The following is a 25,026-nucleotide window of genomic DNA, read 5'->3' as shown; positions in this document are numbered from 1 at the left end:
CAATCACATATAAAGCAAAATAGACATAAAAAATTATTTTTCTTCTGTTAAAGCAAACAGAATGTGTTTTCAACCCATGTTTATTTGCATGCAAAAACACGAACAAATATCTAAGGCACCTTGTTCAGCAAAATAAACCAGATAAATATGGAAAAATTTATATAAAATTCAAGCACAGACAAAACTAAACAACAGTGATGAAAGTCAGAACAGTGGTTACCTTCAGGTAACCTTATGGGTACAAGAAAAGTTCTGTATTTTGATCTGGGAGGTGGTTACAGGAGTAAAATAACATGTAACAGTTCACTGAGTTATACACCTAAGATTAACATGTTACTTCATGGATGTAATAATTCACCAAAAATTTTAAAAATATGTATAATTTGTTTTGCCTTCAAATTTAAGATGGAATGTAACAATTCAAATCACACACAGAAAAGAACAAAGCCAAGAACTAAATTCTAGCTCTTTTAAATCAGACATATGAGGTGGTATAGGGAGGCTCATCTCTTGATCAGCATTCTCTCTTTCTAACTATGGCTAGAAGGCCTCCCCTTTAAGCTTTTGAAGACAACTAATAAAACTGATTGAGGGGGAAGGAGGCTTCAGAGGGAGGCGATATATGTATACATACAGCTGATTCACTTTGCTGTACAGCAGAAATAAACGTGACATTGTAAAGCTTGATTGAGAGGGCAAGCTCTTACCACCACTTTGGGAACTATTTGGCCATGTGCACTACAATTGAACACATGCATATGCTATGACCAGCAACTTGAAGCCTACAGTGTAAGCAATAAAAAAACATACATACATATGGTTACCAAGAGAAGAGTAGAATATACAAAGAAGCACTATTTGTAACAGTTTCAAATTAGAAACTACCCAGGTGTACCTAACAGGAGTAAAATAAATGAGTGCATATATATACACATACACAGTCAAATAATAAAATATTAAAAAAATACTTGTGGTGTGTTCACATTCATTGTGTATTCACATTCAAGTCATGTCTGACTCTTTGCAACCCCATAGGCTGCGCATGATGAAATACGATATACGATCTATACACAAGAATACGCATGAATCTTGTCAACATAATGTGGAACAAATGGAGCCAGTTATAAAATATATAGCTGCATGATTCCATTAAAAAAAAAAAACAACCCAAACAGACTAAACTAATCTTGGTACTTAAAGGTAAAACGCAGGTAACTTTCAAAGAGGTGGCCAGTGACCAGGAGGAATGGTAAGGCTCACTACCGCTTTGTTCTGTTTCTTGGTATTATTCTGTTTCTTGATCTGGATACTGCTTACACAATGAAAAGCATGAAAATTTGCCAAACTGTGCCTTTGACGTGTGCACATGTAAACTATAGGCAATATAAGCAGAGAGATGGAAACTCTAAGAAAGAATCATAAGGAAATGATAGAAATCAAACATGCCATAACAGAAATGAAGAATGCTTCTAATGGTCTTATTTAATGGACTGGACATAACCAAGCAAAGAATCAATGAGCTTTAAGAAATGTCAATAAAAATTTCCAAAAGCCAAATCCAAAGACAAAGAATGAAAAGACAGAACAGAATATCAAAGAACAGAGGAACAATTTAAAAAGGTGTAATGTATGTTTGGGCATACTAGAAGGAGAAGAAAGAGAGAGAAAAAAAAATTAAACGATAATGACTGAGAATTTCCCCAAACCAATGACACCCATTGAATCACCATGATCCATGAAGCTCAGAGATCACCACCATGAAAAACACACATGTATACAAGATTTGAATAGTGCAAAATCAAAAACAAAGAAAGGAATTGTGCAAGAAGCCAGAGGAAAAAATTACCTTACACACAGAAAAACAAGGATAAAAATCACATTGGGCTTTTCTTCAAAAACCGTAAAACAAGAATAGTGAAGTGAAATACTTAAAAAGTGTTAGAAGAATTATCAACCTCGAAATTTGAACCCTGTGAAATTATTCTTCAAAAGTGAGGGGAAAATACTTTTTCCAACAAAAATTGAAGGAATTTGTCTTCAAAAGACTTGCCTTATAAGAAATGCTAAAAGAAGTTCTTTAGGAAGAAAGAAAATATAGGTTAGAGACTTGGACCTACATTTAAAAAGGAAGAGAATTAAAGAAGGAATAATTGAAGGTAAATAAAATCTTTTATTTCTCTTATTCTTAATTGATCCACAGGTAACAGTTTGTTCAAAATAATAATAGCAACATTATATACAGTGATCATAGTTTAAGGATAAATGGAATAAATGGCAGAAATGTTACAAGGGATGGGAGGAAAGAATTAGGACTACTCTGTTATAGCGTACTTTTGTTAGTCCCAAATGTATGTTGCGAACTCTAGTGGAACCTCTAAAAAAGCAAAAAATAAATAAAACAAATATATACCCTAAGGTGATACAGTAGAATTACACAAAAACACTCAAAACCAGACAGCAGAAAAGCACAGTCCATTTTTAAAAAACCATTAAGTTTGATTTTGTTAAAATTAAAAATTTCTGTTCTATGAAAGGCTCTGTGAAGAGAATGAAAAGACAAGGCACAGACTGAAAGTTTTTGTAAACACCTGTCAACTAAATAAGCGGCATCCAAAATAGCTCAACAGTAAGAAAATACATAACCTAATTTAAAAATGGGAAAACATCTGAACAGATAGATACCTTACTATATGTATATATACACACACACACACGTATATGTATACATATATATGTGTACACACACACACACACACACACACACATATAGGCTACCCTGGTCGTTCAGTGGTAAAAAAATCTGACTGCAATGCAGGAGACTTGGGTTCGATCCCTCGGTTGGGAAGATCCCCTGGAGGACGGCATGGCGACCCACTCCAGTATTCCTGCCTGGAGAATCCCAAGGGCAGAGGAGCCTGGTGGGCTGCATAGTCCATAGGGTCACACAGAGTCAGACATGACTGAAGTGACTAAGTAGCAGTCACTGCTTTAATAAATGCTTATTTATTAAATAAAAAATGAGATGATGCTAAACATCATATGTCATCAGGAAACTACAAATGAAAACAATGAGATCACCAGACACTGATAAGAATGTACCGAATCTGAAACACTGACACCACCATATGCTGGCGAGGATATGGAGCAGCGGGAACCCCTACTCCCTGGTGGTGGGAATGCAGAATGGGACTGCCACTTTGGAATAGTTTTGCAATTTCTTACAAAACTAAACACACTCTTGTCATACAATCTAACAGCCACATTCTTCGGTATTTACCCAGATGAGCTGAAAACTTACATCCACAAAGAAACCTGCACATGAAGGTTTATGGATAACTGCCAAAACTTGGAAGCAACCAAGAAACCTAACAGTAGGTGAACAGATAAACAAATTCTGGTATGTCCATACAATGAAATGTTATTCAGACATCTACAAAAAAAAAGCTTATCAAGCCACAAAATGACAGAGAACAGAAGCGAATATGAAAAGGCTACGTACTGTATGATTCCAACTATATGACATTCTGGAAAAGGCAAAACTACAGAGATTGAAAAGAAAACAGGGGTTGCCAGGGGTTGGAGGAGAGAAGGGCTGGATGAACAGGAGGAGCATAGAGGATTTTTAGGGCAGAGAAACTATTATTCTTAGTGATACTGAAATGGTTACATTTACTTTAAACAGTGAATGGATACAATCACTAGACATTTCTCAACTTTTAAAATGTACAAGACAAAGAGTGAACCCACTGTGAACTACAGACTTCAGTTGATAATAACGTCAGTATCAGCTTACCAGTTTTAACAAACGTACCTCATTGCTGCAAGGTATTAAAAGTAGAGGAAAGTGGGGGTAAGAGTGGGTGAGGGGTCACATGGGAACTATGCATCTTCCACTCAATATTTTTAACAAACCTAAAACTGCTCCCTTATACAAATAAAAATCTATTAATTAAAAAAATACATATATATTCATATATATGTGTATTTTCTTATATCATGTATATGTTTTCTTATATCAATGTAACTAGCTAACAAGTTTTTCTGAGAGAATGTGAAATATAAGGAAGAAAACATAAATTGTTGTTGTTGTTCAGTTACTAAGTTGTGTCCAACTCTTTGCAACCCCATGAACTGTAGCACACCAGACTTGACTATAAGAACCTTTGTTGGCAAAGTGATGACTCTGCTTTTTAATACACTGTCTAGCTTTGTTATAGCTATTCTTCCAAAGAGCAAGCATCTTTTAATTTCTTGGCTGCAGTCACCGTGTGCATTGATTTTGGAGCCCCGGAAAATGAAATCTGACACTGTTTCCACATTTCCCCCATCCCTTTGCCATGAAGTGATAGGACTGGATGCCATGATCTTAGTTTTCTGAATGCTGAGTTTTAAGTCAGCTTTTTCACTCTGCTCTTTCACCTTCATCAAGAGGCATTATGTTAAATTATGGAAGAACTTTTGAGTCTCATGATTTTGAGAAAGTTTTAAATGGCACTATAGCAATTTTTCATAATAAAATAGTAAAGATATGGCACCACAATACACAAATACAGTTAACTTCATGAACAGTAAAGGCCTATTTATCTACAGTTGCAGCCCACATTCTGAGAAGGAGACAAGCTCACAGTTCTGTGATGAATTAAAATTAAAATACTGGTCACTACTTCTTTTATTCTTTTTCTGGTCTTTGCTTCTTTAAAGTGCTTTTACTTTATTTTATTAATATTTATTCATTCACTTGGATAGGCAAAAAGACAATAAGAATAAATTTTATTTATTTTAATGTGACAAAATATTACCTCCACTTCTCCCCTACCTGACCACCAATTTACACAGCTCTAAAATGACAGAGGTGAAAATATTTCACTGTGCCAGGCCAGCCATATGAAATTCAAGAGTGTCAACAGATTAGGCCACATTTTCACTGCTAAAAAAATAACTTAAATTGTACCAAAGTAAATATTGCGGGATAAAGTTGAGAGACTTCACTTTTGTCAAAATATGTAGGAAATAATCAGAGATAAAGCACTGTATATGCACCAATGTGGGAAGCACATCTCATTTCCACAAGGTTCACCTAAGTTCTATGAACTAAAAAGCACGTTAAGAACAACTGCAACATATAACATATCCGTACAAGGGCAAGGACTTTTTAAACGTTTTTACCTTATGAAATCTTCTTCCTCTTCTCTCTTTGACCTCAGCTGTTTGGGTTGAGCCATATTCATCCAGTTTGGTAGGGATTTCAAGAGCCTGCTGATATCATCATCTTTTGCCCAAGATGCGCTGATGACAAGTTTTTCTTCAGACTGGACGATACCCCTGAACACAACCAACAGAAAAGAGACACTTCAGAACACTTCATCAGCATTTTCCATCTACCTTTGTTGTTGGAAAAAGACACCATGCTCACCTCTCTTATTAACCTAACCCATTATCCAGCTGGAGGCATGACATCCACGGATAGGCCACCTTTGTGGGAAACATCATTTCTAGATTCCATTCTTAGTTTCTTCATTGTTGAGTAATTGTGAAACTAGTAATATTAATTAGCTCCCCTCATCCTAGTTAATCTCTAAGGATAAATAAAAGTGTATGGGAGGTCTTTTGTGGGTGGGGAGTGGAAAGGGATTCTTTCAAGAAAGATGCTGAACAAACAAAAAGTGGGTTAACCACAAAGACAGTGCAATTAAACAACAACATGAATTATATCTGAAAGGTGATGGAAGTGTTACAAAAGGCTGTTCTCTGACCTCTTGGTTTAAACTACCAGTTAGCTCTACTTGAAGATGTTTTTTGAATCATGGACACCCCTCTATTCAAAGCAAATCCACCATCACAGAGAAACCTTCTGCCCTTGATGTCAGGCAGAAAAAGTCTTTGATTACTGTTCTCTCTAGTGAGCTCTGACAAGTGACCTGGAGTGACAGGCTTCAAGTCCTTTAATAGGGCCCATGGGTGAGCTATTAACACTGCTCTTACCAAAACATACCTGGAAAGTCATCGTGAACACTCAATTCCAACTTAATTAAAAAGCTTCCCTTTCTGTTCAACATTTCTTTCACTGTAACTAATTTCAATGGTCTAAAAATCCTCCTCAGCAATTCTAGGTGACAGAATGGCATATATTTATGAAAGGACTGCTAATTAGCTGGCGAGCCCTCTGAGGCTAAGAAGTTCTCTCCTCCATCACAGGCAGGAATTTATGTTGGTATAATGGTTCTACTGAAGAACACGATGTCCTTCTAAATAATACAATACATACACAGTGTATATGCTTGGATGTATGAGAAAACCTTCTTTACCCAACAGACAGTGTATGTAGACAGAAGTTGCTGACACCTACAAACCTTGACTCATGGCAACCTAACTTGAGGTAACAAAATTCTATGTTGCAGGGAGCAACACTGTCCTGGTTCTCTGAAAATAAACTAGAATAAATAAGAGAACCATAGTTGATTTCTAGAATTCTCACTCACCACAAGCAAAAGGTTTCTAACAGTAAGTGTGGTCAGCAATACAAAACTTAGATTACAGAATCTTCTTCCCTGAGACCTCTCAAATTACTCTGACTGGTATCTTTTGTTCATTTTTTTCTTTGTTATTTTCAAGCATCTTCCCGCAATCTACATGGATTGATCCCACAAGATAACTTTACACTTTTATACATGGGGTGCTGTATTCAGTCTTACAGAATACAAATCTATGCTACTGCATGTCAGAAGAATCCTCAACGTTCTTTGGCATGCTTTTTACCTGTCTCTGATCGACTTCCTCTCTCCTTCCTTCTATGGCTATCTTTTAAACCTTTGTCTTTTATCTCCTCATTGTTTGACCCCCACATTTTTTCCATTTGTCAAAGAAAGGAGGGGACCGAAGTATATACTTTCAAACAGCTCAACTCTTATCCTCCATAGAAATATATTCAAATCTGTTTCATCACCACTTATTGGCAATAATTCCTCTACCTAGGCTTGTGGGGCTCCTTTCTCTGCCCTTCCTTCCAGCGACACCCCCCCTTTCCTGCATATCTGGGATCTCTCTCAATATATTCCTCAATCCCCTGTGTTCTATTTTTTAAATGAATGAATAACTGAATCTCTTTCCCGATGCAGTATCTCTCTAATAAAGCTTCTCTCCATCCACATACACTGTTATCAAATGAATGTGGCCTTCACCCAGTCACTTCATTCTCTCACCTCCCATTTACCTTTTCAATTCCTGAAGTCTCCCTCTGGGATCTACTCTATGGTTTAACCCATCTGTTCCTTCTTGCAACTTCTTCAGTGATTTTTAGTTCTAGATTTTCTGTTTAGCTCTTTTACAAATCCACTGGCTTCTTTCCTCTAAAATGTTCCGTACTTGTATTGCAGATTCTATCCTTCCTTTATTTCTCTGAATCATTTTTAAGCAGAGATTTTAAAGTTCTTATGTGGCTCTGTATTTTCAGCAAGTTCTTCGGGGTTTCTCTGGTGGCTCCGATGGTAAAGAATCTGCCTGCAATGCAGGAGACCTGGGTTTGATCTCTGGGTCAGGAAGATCCCCTGGAGAAGGAGATGGCAACCTATTCCAGTATTCTTGTCTGGAGAATCCCATGGACAGAGGAGCCTGGCTGGCTACTGTCCATGGGGTTGCAAAGAGTTGGTCGTGACCGAGCCACTAACCCTTTCACTCTGGATGTCAAATGTCCTATAAGTTGCATTTTCCTTCTTTTTTCATGAGGGTGGTTTGCTATTCAGGTCTGCAAGTTCTACCTCAGAGGGACTTGACCTTTGAACGAATCCCACATTTTGCCCTGTGCTTTGGAGATGTCACTATTAGATGAGCTGCATTCGCCCCTCCTGGATCCTTTAAGTTTCACTACTTTCAAATAAGTTTTTAAGTTTTTTTTTTCCTTCCTTATTCTGGCTTACAACTTTCTCCCCCTACACGAGTGGTATAAATTGAGGTCCTTACTTGCACACGTCACATGTGTAGGATTCTGATTTCTTTTAGAGGTCACTTTTTCCCTTGGACTGAAAGGAGATCAAACCAATCCATCCTAAAGGAAATCAGTCCTGAATACTCATTGGAAGGACTGATGTTGAAGCTGAAGTTCCAATGCTTTGGCCACCTGATGTGAATAACTGACTCATTTGAAAAGACCCTGATGCTGGGAAAGGTTGAAGGTAGGAAGAGAAGGGGACGACAGAGGATGAGATGGCTGGATGGCATCAATGGCTCGATGGACATGAGTCTAAGCAAGCTCCACGAGTTGGTGATGGACAGGGAAGCCTGGCGTGCTGCAGTCCATGGGGTCACAAAGAGTCAGACACAACTGAGTGACTGAACTGAACTGAACTGAGGGAAGCCTGGCATGCTGCAGTCCAAGGGGTCGCAAAGAGTCAGACATGACTGAGCAACTGAACTGAACTTTTCTCCTGGGAGTAGAGTGGCTTATTCCCAAGCACAAAGTTTTCCTAGTCTCATATATGGGTGGAAAGACCCCATGCATAACTCCTGCACAGATAAACTTCCAGGCCATGTAGGTGTTAATACGCTAGCCCCTACTGGGTCTTCACCTCTGTTATGATCTAAATGTTTGTGTCCCCCTGGAATTCACATGTTGAAATCCTACCACCGCTGCCACAGTATTAGGAGGTAAGGCTTTTAGGAAGTGATTAGGTCATGAGGGTGCAGCCCTCATAAAGGGGATTAGTGGCTTACGAAAGAGATCCCACAGATGTGGTTCCCTAGCCCCTTCCTCCGGGTGGTAATACAATAAACAGGCTTCAAACCAGAAGAGGGCCTCCCCTGATGCTTTCAGCACTTTGATCTTAAACTACAGCCTCCCGGACTGTGAGAAATAAATTTCTGTTGTTTATAAGCCACCCAGTCTGCGGTATTTTATTACAGCAGCCCAAACAAAGACTACCTCTGGATGTGGTCCTCATACAGTGGTGGGACTCTCAACTGTAACATTTGCTTGTTGTGATGACTTTTAGTTTCTGTTTCATTTGAGGCATGTGGAGAATTCTTTCTTTTGAATTTGGCAACATATTTAAAAAATATTTTTAAAGTCATATTTTTATCTTGACTTTCTATGTGTTGGAGTAGGAAAGGGGTTTCCTAAATATACCCACTCCACACTTCTAAATAAAGTCAAAATTCAGTATTAAATAAATTGAAGTCAGGGTTCTAAAACTATTGTTCCCCTGGAACTGTTCTACCAATCCATGGGCATGTTCTACCTTCAGTCCAGTTCAGTTCAGTTCAGTCGCTCAGTTGTGTCCGACTCTTTGTGACCCCATGAATCGTAGCACGCCAGGCCTCCCTGTCCATCACCAACTCCCGGAGTTCACTCAAGCTCACGTCCATCGAGTCAATGATGCCATCCAGTCATCTCATCCTCTGTTGTCCCCTTCTCCTCCTGCCCCCAATCCCTCCCAGCATCAGAATCTTTTCCAATGAGTCAACTCTTCGCATGAGGTGGCCAAAGTACTGGAGTTTCAGCTTTAGCATCATTCCTTCCAAAGAACACCCAGGACTGATCACTATGATTATTGAGATGTATCTGATACTTTTGACTATTCCTTTTTAAAAATAATACTCCTTTGGTATCCATGTCATTATCCCTCGTAAGTTCATTCTTAGCCAAACCAAGGGCTCTTTTCCTCTGTCCCTACTTTAGGTATTTGATTCCATAGCATTCTGGTTGTGCCATTTGGGCAATCTCATCTTCTTGCCAGACCCAACCCACCAGTATTCCGGGGACTCCCAAATTAATATTTTCAGGGCTGCCCTCTCTTCTAAGTCTCGGATCAGCATATGAAAAGGCTAACTGGAGAACTCTACTTAAAAGTCCTACAAGCAATTTAGATTAAACTGAGTCAAAAGAGGTCATTTATTATCCACCCTTCCCTGTCCCACTGAACATCTAGTATTCCCTAGTTTGATTGACAGACCAACCATACGTCCTGCTATTTGAGTCGGAAATTTGAAGTCATCCTCATCACTCATAGACACCACATCCTGCTGATTTCATGTTCTTAGTATCTCATAAGTCTGTTGTTTCCTGACTATGCCCTTCACCCATATGCAGACCCTCATCACTTTTCACTTGGACTTGGCCATGACCTTATAACTGGGTGCCTTGCCTGGAACTTCAAGACCATCAGTCCAATTCACCACTTTCATTGGAAGGGTCATTTCTCTAAAACTGTACAAATGCAATCCTGTTTTCTCCTTCTTAGAAATATTCACTGATTCTTAATTCTAATACCAAGTCCAAACTTAGCAAGTCATGAACATCTACCTTTTCAACTTCATCTCCTTCTACTGCTTTCCTCTCTTGTATATTCACTACTCCCAGTCACGGCTTCCCTGGTGGCTCAGATGGTAAAGTCTCTCTGCAATGTAGGAGACCTGGGCTTGATCCCTGGGTTGGAAAGATCCCCTGGAGAAGGGAATGGCAACAGACTCCAGTATTCTTGCTTGGAGAATCCCCATGGACAGAGCAGCCTGGTGGGCTACAATCCATGGAGTTGCAAAGAGTCAGACATGACTGAGTGACTAACACACACACACACACACACCCCCAGTCAAATCCCTGCCTGTGTTGGCTGAACATCCCATCCACAGTCAAAATTCAATTGTTTTCTGAATGCTTCCTGCTTATGTGTATCATCTCTGCCTAGAGAACTTTTTTCCATCTCTACTGATTAAACATTACATCAGCTTTTCCCTTGAGACAACTGAGTCCTTTCATTGTGCCTTATCACCCTTTACTGGGGCTTTCAATCTTGACTGCATCTGTGCATGCATGCTAAGTCACTTCAGTCATGCCCAACTCTTTGCAAACCTAAGGACTATAACTGTCAGGCTTCTCTGTCCATGCAATTTCCCAGGCAAGAATAATGGAGTGGGTTGCCATGCCCTCCTCCAGAGGAGTTTCCCGACCCAGGAATCAAACCCTTGTCTCTATGTTTCCTGCATTGGTAGGAGGGTTCTTTACCACTAGCACCATATGAGATGCCCTGGGGAGCTTTAAAAATATTACTAGATGTCCGGGCCACGTCTAAAACCTAGTACACCAGAATCTCTGGGGATGGCATGTGGGCATCAACATTTTAAAAAGTGTCCCAGGTGATTCCAGTGGGCATTCCAAGGTGAGAACCACTACCTCCCACATACCTCTGCTCTCACGGGTCCTACCACACTTCTTTACAAGCTAGTATCCCTTACTAGATGGTGGCTTCTCTGAGGACAGAGTTGATTCCTCACTAGCTATTGTGCACCCAGTGCCGTGCACAAAACCTGGTATTTGGAGTGTGTAAGAACTGAACTGGACATAAAAATAAGCCCTCTTCAGTTTTAGGAATCTTGGGTAACTGATTAAGCTAAAACCATGTCAGTGGTTTTCCTTTACTCCTTCTCTGCACCAAATGACTCAGGTGAGCCATCAAACCATCTGGCATTTTGACCAAAGTATAGATCATTCTGCTATGCTCTCACTATACCTCTGTGAATTCAACAAAATTAGAATAATGAATAGAAGTGTATCCCCCTTTCGAAAGAAAAAAAAGCCCAGCATTAAAAAGTCCTGACTCACAAGACAAACGAGCCAAGGAGTAATTACTGTCAAGCCTTCCCTTTCCACTCCACTTACTCATACATGGCCTATTACTGGAAAGTCTCCTCAAAGCCTCACTTTCTCTGGGAGGACCTTGTTAACTGTGTCAGCCTACAGTATTTTCCCCTTTGGAAAGCAAATGAACAAAACCCCTCCTTTTCTACTTACAATTTATAACCTCATAGCTAGGACTTTGTCCTATACCATGGGTTGGTCAAATTAAATAATCTGCATGTCAGATCTGCTTCACCTGCTAATTTCATATGTGTTATAAAAGCTGTGAATAGTGCTGATATTTTCAATGCTTTTTTAAAATCTAAAGACAACTATTTTGTGACATATGGAAATTACATAAAGGTTAAATTTCAGATTTATTTAACCTTTATGTAATTTCTATGGAATCTAGAAAGATGGTACTGATTAATTTATTTGCAGGCAGCAATGGGGAAACAGACATAGAGAACAGACATGAATGCAGGAGAGGGGAGGAACGGGTGAGATGTATAGACAGAGTCACATGGAAACTTACATTACCATATGTAAAATAGATAGCCAATGGGAATTTGCTGTATGATTCAGGGAACTCAAATAGCGGCTCTGTATCAACCTAGAGAGGTGGGATGGGAAGGGAGGTGGGAGAGAGGGGACATATGCATACCTATGGCTGATTCATATTGATGTTTGACAGAAAACAACAAAATTCTGTAAAGCAATTATTCTTCATTTAAAAAATAAAAAATTTTTAAAAGTTAAATTTCAGTGTCCATATTTATTAAGAGCTATGGCTGAGTGGGTCAGTTCCTCTCATGCCCACAGTACAAATCAAAATTCTGTTCCACGGAGTTAGAAGCCCAAACCCAACACAGTTTTTCAGCATGTAAATCTTTGAGCCCATCCATGATGGCCCCCATCTGTTCCCCGGTTCAGGGAAAAGGCTGGGTCTATAGGCATGAGATAGTACTGTACATTTTTCAAGAACTAGACTTTTTCATTTTAGCATTGGTTGGAATGAAAAAGTATCGCTTAGTGGGGTACTATGTTAAAAGTACTCATACTATTTACTTATGTATTTCTTAAAGCCTGGTTTAATTCAATAGTACAGTATTACATTACTGTCTCCACTAATAGTCATAGATCCTGTCTTATTAAAAAACAGTAATCCAAATTAACGAGCATGCTATCCACCTATATAATGCCCTCAACCATAAATTATTAATTCATATTGTAATCAGTCCCAAAAGCAATTCCAAATATCCTAATTTGAAATATTAGCATTGATTAGCAACATACGATTACCCTAAGGGGAATTTTTCATTCAAATGGCAAAGTTCCCATCTTGACCAACCGCAGTACTTTATAATTCTGTGAAAAATGGTACTATGTGGGTGACACAATTCTAGGACATATCCAAACAGCCTCCAAAAAGGAGAACTAAATTTACAACAATTACTCCATAAGAGGGGTAGGGTTAATCACCACTACCAGAACTATAATCTACTGATTAATTCACAGCTCAATGGGCCACAGACACAGCCATCTGTGTAGCCATTTGTACCTGCTCCCAGGAGGAAGAGGAAAAGAGGTATACCTCTTGGAACAGGTGAGGGGGCTGCCATGGGAAGAGTCCACCCTCTGGACACAGCTGAGTGAATTTCATTCAGAAAACATCTGCTGGTGTCGACTGGCTCCGACGTGTACCGCTTCCTTGCTGGAACATTTGGGAAGTACACGTGTGCCTGGTCCCCGGACACAGCTGGGGTGCTGAGTCTTTCATTAGGTAAACAAGCAGGGGCAGGTGGGGCTAATTGGATTCAACTGTTTGGTGACAGCCTGGGCATGATGTTTGCTTTCCCAGACTGAATCTTTCAGACAATTAAAAAAAAAACTAGGAGCCAAGCTAGAGAAATGAACCCCATCAAGGCTGGTCCAAATGAAGCCACTATAGTTGATTTTTGACCATGAATGACTGGACCTGTAGCAGGTCAGACTGCAGAGCGACATTCAGCAACTCGGCGATCATGACAATGAACGCAGAATGCAGAGCTGGTACTATGTCGCTGAGTGAAATCAAGCAAACACAAAAGCAGATGCAAAACTAAAGATTCTCTTAAGAAAAGACGGAGCAGAATAAATAGGAAAAGAGCAGAGAAACATCAGGTTGTCTTTCACATCACACTCAATGCTGCTCAGAGAGCTTTATGATGGTATGTATCTCCACCTTGGAATTGTAACTCAAGAAACATCTGATAACTCTAGAGATGGGTGATGGAAAGAAATAATCTTAAGAGGACCCAGGGGGAAAGACTTGAAATTTCAGAGCTTACCGAAATTATTTAGGGGATAATTTAATAACAACCTTCAACTAGATAAGCTCTCACATGAAGGGTCATAAGTGTTTGATATTTTAAAAACCAAGAAAAATAATTATAACACAGTGGACCAAGAATACAAAATCTGCCTCAACTGTCAGGGCTCAGATTTTTTTTAATGATAAGCCAATTTAAATATAAATATAAAGATCTTTATAAAAAGATCTCAGACCAGGTAACTCCCAGTTTCCACCCTAAATGAACATGTCTCTCTGATCTGAAACATTATTTGAGTTTCCCACTTTCTCTTCTTTGGGCTGTAGAGCCAGTCTTAGCTTCTCATGCCTGTACAACCACTTGCTTACATTGGGACCTTAGCCATGGTATGAACCTTTCTGAACCTCTGTTTCTTCATTTGTAAGGTTGGGAGAATCTAATCTTGAGAACTGCTGTGACTGACAAAATGAGTAGATAACTATGGAGTCCTTGCACAATGACCACGCACCTTCCCAAGTGTGTATTTCCATTCTAGTTCGGGTCCTTATTACTTTGCTTCAAAGTGACTGCAACTGACTCCTCCTTCATCGTGAGTTAGGTGGGGGAAATTAAGACTGGCTGCTTGCTAGGGAACTCCTGGGAGATGTGATTGGAAGGGCAGTATCTGTACTTGACAAGAAGGCAGTTGATGGGCACTAGAATATGGGGCTTCCCATGTGGCACTAGTGGTAAAGAACCCACCTGCCAACCCAGGAGACATAAGAGACGCATGTTTTATCCCTGGGTGGGGAAAATCCCCCGGAGAAGGGAATGGCAACCCACTCCAGTATTCTTGCCCGGAGAATCCCTCAGACAGAGTAACCCGGTGGGCTTCAGTTCATGGGGTCGCAAAGAGTGGGACATGACTGAAGTGATTTAACATGCACACAGAAAAGTAGAGTTATTCACTTGATCAATAAACATGAGGGAAAGGCCTGTATGCAGATGTCATGCTAAATGTTGGGACAATTTTGTGGAAAAAAGACACAGTAACTTGCTTCTATAACTCCAGAATTCAGATCAGTAACACATACAAGAATCACTTTGGGGACATTTTTAAACTACTCTTGCCCAGGTCCAGGATTCTGTGAGCCTTATGTGAGAAATCGAGGTGGTGTGTTTTAAAATCTCCTCAAATAACTTGCGAGTCCACAGTGTTTGAGAGAGAAAGACATGTAAACCAATAATATATCAAATAACACATGATAAAAGTCTTCAATTATAATACAGCTGGATAAATATTGAAATGTTATGCCTAATAAGTTATAGGAGCACATAATAAAAGCTCGCATTTGCTGACTGTGCTCTGTGAATCAGATACTGTACATATTTTTATAAATGTCTTCATAATCTCTTCACTATTTAATGAAAATGAATGTATCAGTGGTAGGTGAGCCAAGAATAGGGGACATAGCATAGGTTTAAGAGGCAAACCAGAAGACAGGCTAGCATGGAGCTTGACTAGGGTTCCCTGGCACAGCCCTTGGCTCATCTGAGGTTCAGAGTTAGTTAGCTGGCAAAGACAGTGAGACCAGGTCAATTAAACTCTCATTCCTGTAGGACCCTGGCATCTTTCTGCACAGCAAATCCACAGGGTTTCACAAACCATGGTGTCTAGTCTCTGCTACTTGGCACAAGGTAGCCACTGAGAGCTTCTGAAGACACTACTTGGATTAGAGAGGACAGGTCATCCTGTTCCCAAATACCCATGATGGTGTTCCTGTACTTAACATGGGAAGTTTAAAAGAAGAGAAACCTTTTCTGCTCATTCTTAACTACACTGACCACCCCAGTCATTTTCATTTCTCAACCCCTCCCCCATGCATCACGTCCATCCATGCTTCCCTACTGCTTGCTCATCCTCTTCGGTCTGTTAGGAACTGACTCCTTCATTAAATAAACATCTTGAAGCCCCACAAGGTGTCCAGGCTTGTGCCAGAGCTGGCTTCTGCCATTGGTGGTGGTAAGTGCACCTCCATGTCACTCATGCCTTGGTATGAGTTCTCAGGCCTCCGAGGAGAAGTGGTGAAAGGTGGGCTCTGGGGTTGGTTCTACCTTCTCCTAATAAAAACATGCCTGTGTCTTGTATCAACTGCTTCTTCAAGATTAGATGTTTTATTTGTGTTTTCTACCCGGCCCAACACAATGCAGGAAGGCCCAGAAATTTGATTAATGAGCTGATGCTCAATTGGAACAGACAAACTTTACAAAAATGATTTTCCATCTTCAAGTGACTATTTGGGGGCACATAAGCAGCTGCTTGTACCTTAGGACAAAGAGGATGATATAGGGAGAGAAACACTCAGCTTATAAGTAGCAGACCAACAGACTGGCCACCTGTCGCTAATGCAGTATAAATGCATGCTCAGTCACTCAGTCGTGTTTGACTCTCTGCGACCCCATGGGCTATAGTCCGGCAGGCTCCTCTGTCCATGGGATTTCCCAGCAAGAATACTGGATTTGGGTTGCCATTACCTCCTCCAGGGGATCTTCCCCACCCAGGGATCGAAACCTTGTCTCCAGTGACTCCTGTATTGGCAGGTGGATTCTTTACCACTGAGCCACCTGGGAAGCCCCTCACTAATGCAGAGGACCCAAGAATTCACAGCTGAGTTTTCTTTTAAGACTCAAGAGTTGTGACTAATTAAGAAGTAGACTTCTAGTCCTCATCTCCCTTTTAGGATGCCTTTTTATCCAAAGCATATAACATGACATCAGTATACATAACAGGCTTTCTCTCCAGAGTGAAGGGCTCAGAGAAAGGTGAGATGTTGTTGACCCTTCCTTAGACCTCCTTGTGACTCCCCTGGTGGCTCAGACGGTAAAGCGTCTGTCTACAATGCGGGAGACCCGGGTTTGATCCCTGGGCTGGGAAGATCCCCTGGGAGAACGAAATGGCAATCCACTCCAGACTATTGCCTGGAAAATCCCATGGACAGAGGAGCCTGGTAGGCTACAGCCCACGGGGTCACAGAGAGTCGGACATGACTGAGTGACTTCACTCCAAACTCCCAGTGGTTCACTTGGGTTCTCAGGGCAAACTCGGAAAACACTCCAGCTCTCAGCAGAGGGCATTGTGAGCTTATGGATCAGATTCTTTGTGTAAAAGATATCTGCTGAGAAAGAATCCGATGGCGGTATTTCCCCGCTCCCTTCCTCCTTCCCCAATGTTATATCACTTTGGATCATTTGAATTGTATATGGCTTTCTATTTAAGTCAGTCATTTGCTGGCAGCAAAACTAGAACATTTCCTGTTTTTCCTCTCACTGTAATCAGGATTTGGCTGTCCAAATTAGAACTGCCCTAATTACTCCTCAGCAGGTGCCAGTCTGGGGGAGGGCAACACGTGGGAAGAGAGGAAGTAAGGACACTTTACATCTTCAGACTCACACAGTAAGGAAACACTTTCTTCCGAGCCTGGAAAGCCTGACTAAGTGACAGGTAACAGGCACCACAGGGTTCTGTGTTGCGTGTGTGAGCGCGCTGTTGTGTAACAACCACGTAAACGATTTTCTATTTAATCCCCGGCAGAGCTTCACAGGAGTACTTTTCCCAGCTCTGAGATAAATTCAGCAACTGTGGTAGACCAGGACAGAGAAGACTCTGAAGAAGGAACAGTGTGATCGTGGGCACCAGTAAGTCGACATCATTCCAGAGAATTTGGCCAGGAAGGACACCAAAATGATTAGTCCCTCGGGAGAAGGAATCACGATACCTGTTGACCACAAGGTATCAAGAACCAAAAGTAATGGGTATTTTCCAAGAGAAAAGCATGGGGGTTGGCCAAAAAGTGGATTCGGATTTTCCCACAGGATGGCACGGAAACATCTGAGTGAACTTTCTGGCCAACCCAGTAGTATAATAGATTGGTGCATTGTTTGGACAAAACGGTGAACTATAAATGACAGAAATCATTCCTTTGAGAAGGACAGAGCATGGTGAACAAAACTACCTGTGAGCCTGTCTAAAGCCAGTTACTATATTTGTTGCACTGAATCCAACCCCCAAACACAATTTTAGCAATGTTCATTCTTTCTCTCCTGCATCGATAATTTTCCCTTTGTCCTAAATAATTTTCTTAAAATATAAACATGCACTTATTTCTATTTAAAATAACAGCTAAAACAATTAAAAAACACTTCATGTGGTCTCAATTCCCCAGCTATCACTCCATTTCTCTGTTCCCTTTCACAGCAAAACTCACTGTAAAAGTTCTGCCTATATTTACAAGTTCTCTACTCCCAGATTCTTTTTTTAAGTCCGTATCAATCCAGGTTTCCCATCTACGAGTCCATGGAAACAACTCTTGTGACAATCAGGAATACCCCCGTGTTCCATTTATCACTCAAAGATGAGTTCTAACACGATCCTATAGCAGCACTGGGACAAAGGATCCCTCCATCCCTTCACTTGGTTTCCTGGACCCCACACTGTCTTCTTCTTCCTCCTACTTCGCTGATGGTCGCTTCTCAGTCTCCTTTGCTGGTTTCTCATCTTACAAACTTCTTAAATTCCACAGTCCTTTTCTCTGTCATAGTAATACTCAATCCCCTAGCGATTTCATGTAGTCCATAGTTTTAAATACCATTTATATACACTATTTATATGTTGGTGGCTGAGAATACCTATCTCCAGGGCAGACTTCTTTCCTTTTGATACATACATCCAACTGCCCATCCCATAGCTCCATGTGGTTGCCTAATACACACTCCAAATTGGAATCTTACCTACTGCCCCCAAACCTGCCATGTTCTCCATCTCAATACTGGCAACTCTGACTTTTCACCATTTAAATGAAAAATCCTGAATCATTTTTGATAGCTTTCTTTCTCTCACACTCTATCCAGTCTGGCAGGGAGTTCTGTTGGCTGGCCCTTACAAATACAGTCGATCTTTGAGCAACGCAGGGGTTAGGCGCACTGACTTCCCGCACAGTTAAAAATCCATATACTATTTCTGCCTCAAAAACCAAAGATTGATTAGTGACTCACCCAGGGGCACGAAACTGAAACAGTCTGGACAGAATCAGGACCCAAACCCTAAGTTTTTTGATTCCACATGCTGGAATCAAACACAAACTTTCCCTCACACTTAAAGATGTGCAGAATGAAAATCCAGGTACTGTATTTATTGAAAAAAATGTGCATATTAGTAGCAGACCCATGCAGTAGAAATTTGGGCTGTTCAAAGATCAACCATGTATTCAGAATTCAACCAGTTCTCACCCCCTGTGCTGCTGCTAACCAGTATGAGCTGCAATTCTCACCTGGATGACCGCAACAGGCCCTCGTCAGCCTCCCTGCTTCCATCTGTGTAACCCCTACAGCCTACTCTCAATACTTATATTTAAAAATAAAAATCAGACCATATCTGCTTGTAGGCACAGCTCTTGCAATGGCTCCTGTTTTAATCAGAATAGAAGTCAACAGCCCTACAGTGGCCTACGAGGCCCTACACGCCTGGCCCTCTGTTCCCTTTCGGATATCTTTCTAGTTCCTTCCTGCTCAGTTTACCCCAGACACGCTGGCCTCCCTGTCGGTTCTGAAAAGTGTCATGTGTAGTCATGCTTGAGGGCCTCTGTCCTTTGCCAGGGCATTCTTTCCAGATAATCTTCTCTAACTCCCCAAACTCCTTCCAGTCTTTTATCAAACTTCAACATGACAGGGCCTACTGGGGCACCCTACTGAAAACTGCAACCTTCTTCTCCTACATCCCAGGGTCTATTGACTCTACTCTGTTTCCCCCTGCAGGGCTTAGCATTTTCTAAAATTCTTTATGGATTTATGTATTCTATTTATTGTATATCTCCTCTCTCCCATCTCCAACAGAGTGTAAACCTCTACAGTGTAAACCTGTAGAAAGCAGTATATTTTCTGTTTGGTTCACTGCTGTATCTACAAATCCTGGGATAAGTACTCAATAAACATTATGCTAAAGCTGAAACTCCAGTACTTTGGCCACCTCATGCGAAGAGTTGACTCATTGGAAAAGACTCTGATGCTGGGAAGGACTGGGGGCAAGAGGAGAAGGGGACGACAGAGGATGAGATGGCTGGATGGCATCACTGACTTGATGGACGTGAGTTTGAGTGAACTCCAGGAGTTGGTGATGGACAGGGAGGCCTGGCATGCTGCGATTCATGGGGTTGCAGAGTCAGACACGACTGAGCAACTGATCTGATCTGAAACATTCATTAAATGAATGAAATTCTAGAGACCAAGCAAATGAACTGTTTTAAGGATCAAGTAATTAACTGTGTCAAGAGTAACTGAAATTAAATAATATTTTGATAGGTTTAATAAATTTAGTCAAGAACCGTGGGGCACAGAAATAATTCAAAGCATAAACTCATAGAACCACTGCTGATAATCTTAGACGTATCCTGGCAGATTGAAAAACGCCTGAGAACAAATGCCCTGATGTTCATAAAAGAAGGTATATTACAGAAATTGGGTAAGTTTGGAACTATAGGCAAAAATTCTAGAATAGATTATTAATGATGGTTTATGAACAATTAGGAGGTGGTACTCACTAGGAAATAGGAAGATCTCACAATTAAACAAGTAACATGACTTTGTTCCTTTCCTAACTGGGTATGTCACTGACTTGAATGAAGCAATGGTAAAATTTGGCTCAAAGTCAAGAGACTTTGTTTCTAAGATGGAGAGTTCTTAACAAAAAGTCTGGCAAAGCGGGAGGCGATGAATGCTAAAAATGAAGGGATGAGAGGATTCCAGAACAAAGAACTAGGTATTGTCTACTGCTGTCTTCTAATGCCCATCATGGGGATACAGAAGGAAGGGCTAGCTGCACTGTAAGGATCAGAGCTGGGCGGACACTAGTAAGAAATCTAAGTCTCTTATGGGATGCATGATGAAATATAGGGGTATTGACCATGGGTGGTAGTAAAGGTAATCTTTGTCATGATCATCATTGTCATTATCAGAACAATATGAATAGCTAATCATTTGGGAGGGGGCTTACTATTTTGCTAAGACAGCTCTATAAAGTTGACATTTTCAAAACAATAGTATGAGGGAAGAACTATTATTTTCTCTTTCTGTAGATGAGAAAAGTAAGGCACAAAGAGGCTGAGTAACTCAGTTCAAGGTCAAAGCTAATAGGTGACAAAGCTGGTATTGAAGTTCAGGCCCCAGAGACTGCTCTTGAGCTATAGTCCAGGGTTTATAGTGAGAAAAACATATGAACCCCTGAAGTACTGACTAGTATATGGATGTCAATCTCAACAGAAGTCTTGAGAGATATAGAGCACAAAATTCTTAATTTAGCCCTGTCCCGTCAAACATTTTTTAAATGACATAGGCAAAGAAACCAAAAGATTGCTTATAAAATCAAGAATGACATGGAATTTGGAGGAATAGCTATGATTATTTTGATGACAGAATGAGGATTCAAAAATATCTCAATAGACTGAAATGATGAGCTAAAAATAACATTAAGTCCAATGGCTACATGTGAGATCTTGAATTTAAGTTTAAAAAAAAAATTCCTTCAAATACAGGTTAGAAAAGATAAGGCCAATTTCAGCTAGTGTTTCTTCTTACACTTTCCTACCCTCTAGAGCCAGACAGTGACCACGTCCTACAAATTCAGCCCCTCGTGTCTCTTGGTCTGCCCCTTCCCCTCCATTTCCCCCATGTCTCCTCTAATTCAGGTGCTCTGCCTCTCTCCACTACACCTCCACACTCTTGCCTTTCCAACCCATCTTACTCAAGCTCAGAAACATCTCCCTAAAGCACAGGTCTGCCCGGGCGCTCCCTGTTTACTCATCTTCAGTGGTTCCCACTCCCTAACTTTAAAAGGTCAAGTTCCTTGAACCTGGTATTCAACAGCCTCTATTTTGGCTTGGCCATCTTGTCCAAAACCCAAATATTCATCATTTGTTCATCCTTGTCCTGCTCTTCTCCACCTTCTTGACATTGTTCTGGTTCCTTCATTCCTTCAGCCCCTTCAGCTTAAATCCTGTCTAAATCCTCCTTGTTTTAGGGACTTCCCTGGTGGTCTAGTGGCTAAGACTCTGCACACCCAAGGCACCCAATGCAGGGGTCCCAGGTTTGATTCCTGGTCAGAGCACTACATCCTGCATGCCACAACTAAGAGTTTGCATGCTGTGACTCAAGATGCAGCCGAATAAACAAATATTGTAAAAATCCTACTCATTCTTCACAAGTCCAAGTCGGTGTCTTTCCCCAAGTCTTTCTTGTCCTCTGTAATTTCTTCTTCCTAGAACATGTCATCATTGCCTATCTTACCATATTTTCCATCATAAGTTAGTGCTGTGGGTATACTTGCTTGCTTTCTTTGTCTCCTATTTTCCTTTCTATGCTTTACCAAGAATGTAAGCTCTTTAGAGATATAATCTGTAACTGACTACTTTAGTCCTACACATTCACACGCAATGAAGGATGTGTTTCGGCACTGGGTCCTACAAAAAGAAGGCAGTGGTTTTGCTGAAGTATGACAGCACATCTGGAATACTGGGCTCAGAGGGGAGTGCTCCTTTTTTAAGATAGACACTGCCTGCCTAATGGCAATGAAGAAAGAAGAGTAGGATGGTTTACGGACCCAGGATGTATCAGAAACCAAGGATGTTCAGTCTAGAGTTAAGAAACCAAAACTACTAAATGGACCGTGATAGTCATCGTCACATATCTGAAGGGCTGTTCACGTGTAAGGATGAAACTGATCTGGAAACACTCCAGGAAAAAGAACTATACTCAACCTGAGTATCATTTCAAAACAAGAATGTTCAACAGTGCTCTGTGAATTTAGTAAGCTATACAACCTCCATTATAATTAGTAATCATTGGCATTATTATTTGTTAGAAATTATGGGTTGCCCTTATGAAATATAAGAAAGAGAAGACATACCTTGCTTTAAAAAAATCTTAAAATTCAATGCCACTTAAAGTAAACGTAAAAATCGATTTTTAAAATATGTTTTTTGACTGTCATTTGGTAAATGTGACATTGGTACAACCATTATGGAATTTGGTTTTGTAAAGTTGAAAATACAGCTTTGGTCCAGATTCCTCTCTTAGACAACTAACTAAGGGCAACTAACAAGGGCAATGGCTTTTAAAATTTTTATGTGTATCTCTTAAAGGAATTTTGAAAAACTGTATTCTTTTTCCCAAATTTTAAAATTGAAATTTAGGGTGTTTTTTTTTCTTTTTTTTAAGCATGAGTTCAATGGTTATAAATACATAATTTTTGGCACATTATAAATATTGATACTTTAAATCACTATTTTAAGTGTAACCAATAGAATCTCAGTACCTTAGGGATTTGATATCCACCACAATACATTTAAAATATATGAAAATAAGCTTGTAGTTCAGCTGGTAAAGAATTTGTCTGCAATGCAGAAGACCCTGGTTTGATTCCTTCGTTGGGAAAATCCTCTGAAGAAGGGAACAAATACCCACTCCAGTATTATGGCCTGGAGAATTCCAGGGACAGAGGAGCCTGTCAAGCTACAGTCCGTGGGATCGCAAAGAGTTGGACACAACTAAGCGACTTCATTAATTATTATTAATGGTTAAATATTTTTCATTTTTCTCTTTGAAGTATTATTTATACTTCATTTCCTCACCAAGTTCTATCCTAATGGAATATATCTTAATGCTCAAAAGTATTTTATTATTAATCTTTTATAGTTTTCTGCAAAAAAAATCATCTAATTAAAATCTAAAAATTTAAATTAAAATTTTATTTATCAAAATACTAAATGTAAACATATTTTTTTTGATGTGCCATTAGAATTATCACTTGTATATCACAATTACACAATTGAGTATAACATATATGTTGATTATATGTATGATTTTAACCTAAATGTATTAACATTCTTGATGAATAATTACTGAACAAAAAAAAATATTATTGGGAGTGCATCTTTCAGTGAAATGACTGTTTTTTGTTTTTTTTTTGGTTTGTGTAACTGTGGATAAATATTACTTACTGTTGGAGTTAAGGAGGTTAAGTATTAATCTATGTTATATCCCTTGGCCAGATTAATCTTCCCTAAACACTGCTTCCTGGCTTACTTATAATGGCTCCTTATCATCTACTATTCAACATCTAAAGTTCCAAGTCTTATTTTTTTAAGACCTTTTGTTATATGGTCTTACTTTCCCTATTCAACATTATTTCCTACTATCTTCTCTAGGAACTCTGTTCGATTCAAACCTCTCCCTCCTCAACCGTCCATCTGAATATCAGATAACTATGCTTTTGCTGAGTCTTTATCCCTGCAGTGCTCCTATTTCTTCTTCCACCTCCCTAATCTCATCCATCTGTCTAAGGTTCTGAATCTATCTCACCTTCTGTGAGATTTCTCTTGACTCCAGCCTGTCACTCTTTTTAATGTTTTATTCCTTCTGCTTTTACAGTCTGTAGTGTACAAGTAGTACCTGATCCTGTGCTATACTGTCTATTCTTAATTATATATCACATAAATTTAGTATTTTATTATACATTCTTTTCTTCCCTAATTGTTTCAGGTCTTGTCAACCAGACCATAATTTGTTCCTATTATTAGCTTTTTACAAGAAGTGCCATGATCTTTTCCACAAGCTCAAAGAGAATTTTGAACTCAGAAAAAAGAAATCAGGAGTAAAATGAAAGGTTTTCAAGTTTATAACAATGATCTTTCATCTCCACTGACGCTAAAAACAGATTAACCATCCTTTCATGACAGTAGGAATGCTATAGATCAAATATCAGGAGGACTACATTTGTACTAACTAAAAGAAAACCGTATTGATTATTAAGGGTTGCTAAGAGTTCAAAATTGCTTTCTTTAAAGATCTTCTAGAATCACAAGAGGGGTTAATCAAGATCTGGACTTTCCTTGAGGAAGACACACCTTGTGAGGCTAGAAGTTCATAAAAACCAAGGCTGACACTTCACCTAAGCCGCTCAGTGGCAGTGCTAGTTGGCTTTGTCCCTTTGTCCCTCCCACTCTCTGTTGATACACACGTCTGTGTTTAGGAGACTGCTGCTTTTGTATATGTTCTCATCAGGCTTCTTGACAAACTGAAGGA

General features: G+C 39.9%; 1 protein-coding gene across 1 annotated transcript in view; it reads right to left on the bottom strand.

Moving 5' to 3' along the window:
* The window catches only part of EXOC4 (exocyst complex component 4), an 806,466-nt gene that overhangs the window by 140,122 nt on the left and 641,318 nt on the right, over positions 1-25,026 (bottom strand). Inside the window, exon 13 of the mRNA XM_070787321.1 lies at positions 5,167-5,322. Within this exon, the coding sequence (XP_070643422.1) occupies positions 5,167-5,322 (156 nt within the window). The remainder of the gene's footprint in view (positions 1-5,166; positions 5,323-25,026) is intronic.

This window comes from Bos indicus, chromosome 4, assembly GCF_029378745.1.
Source record: "Bos indicus isolate NIAB-ARS_2022 breed Sahiwal x Tharparkar chromosome 4, NIAB-ARS_B.indTharparkar_mat_pri_1.0, whole genome shotgun sequence".
NCBI classification, from domain to species: Eukaryota; Metazoa; Chordata; class Mammalia; order Artiodactyla; family Bovidae; genus Bos; species Bos indicus.
Note: the sequence above shows the minus strand (reverse complement) of the source record. Positions and strands in the feature narration are given on the sequence as shown.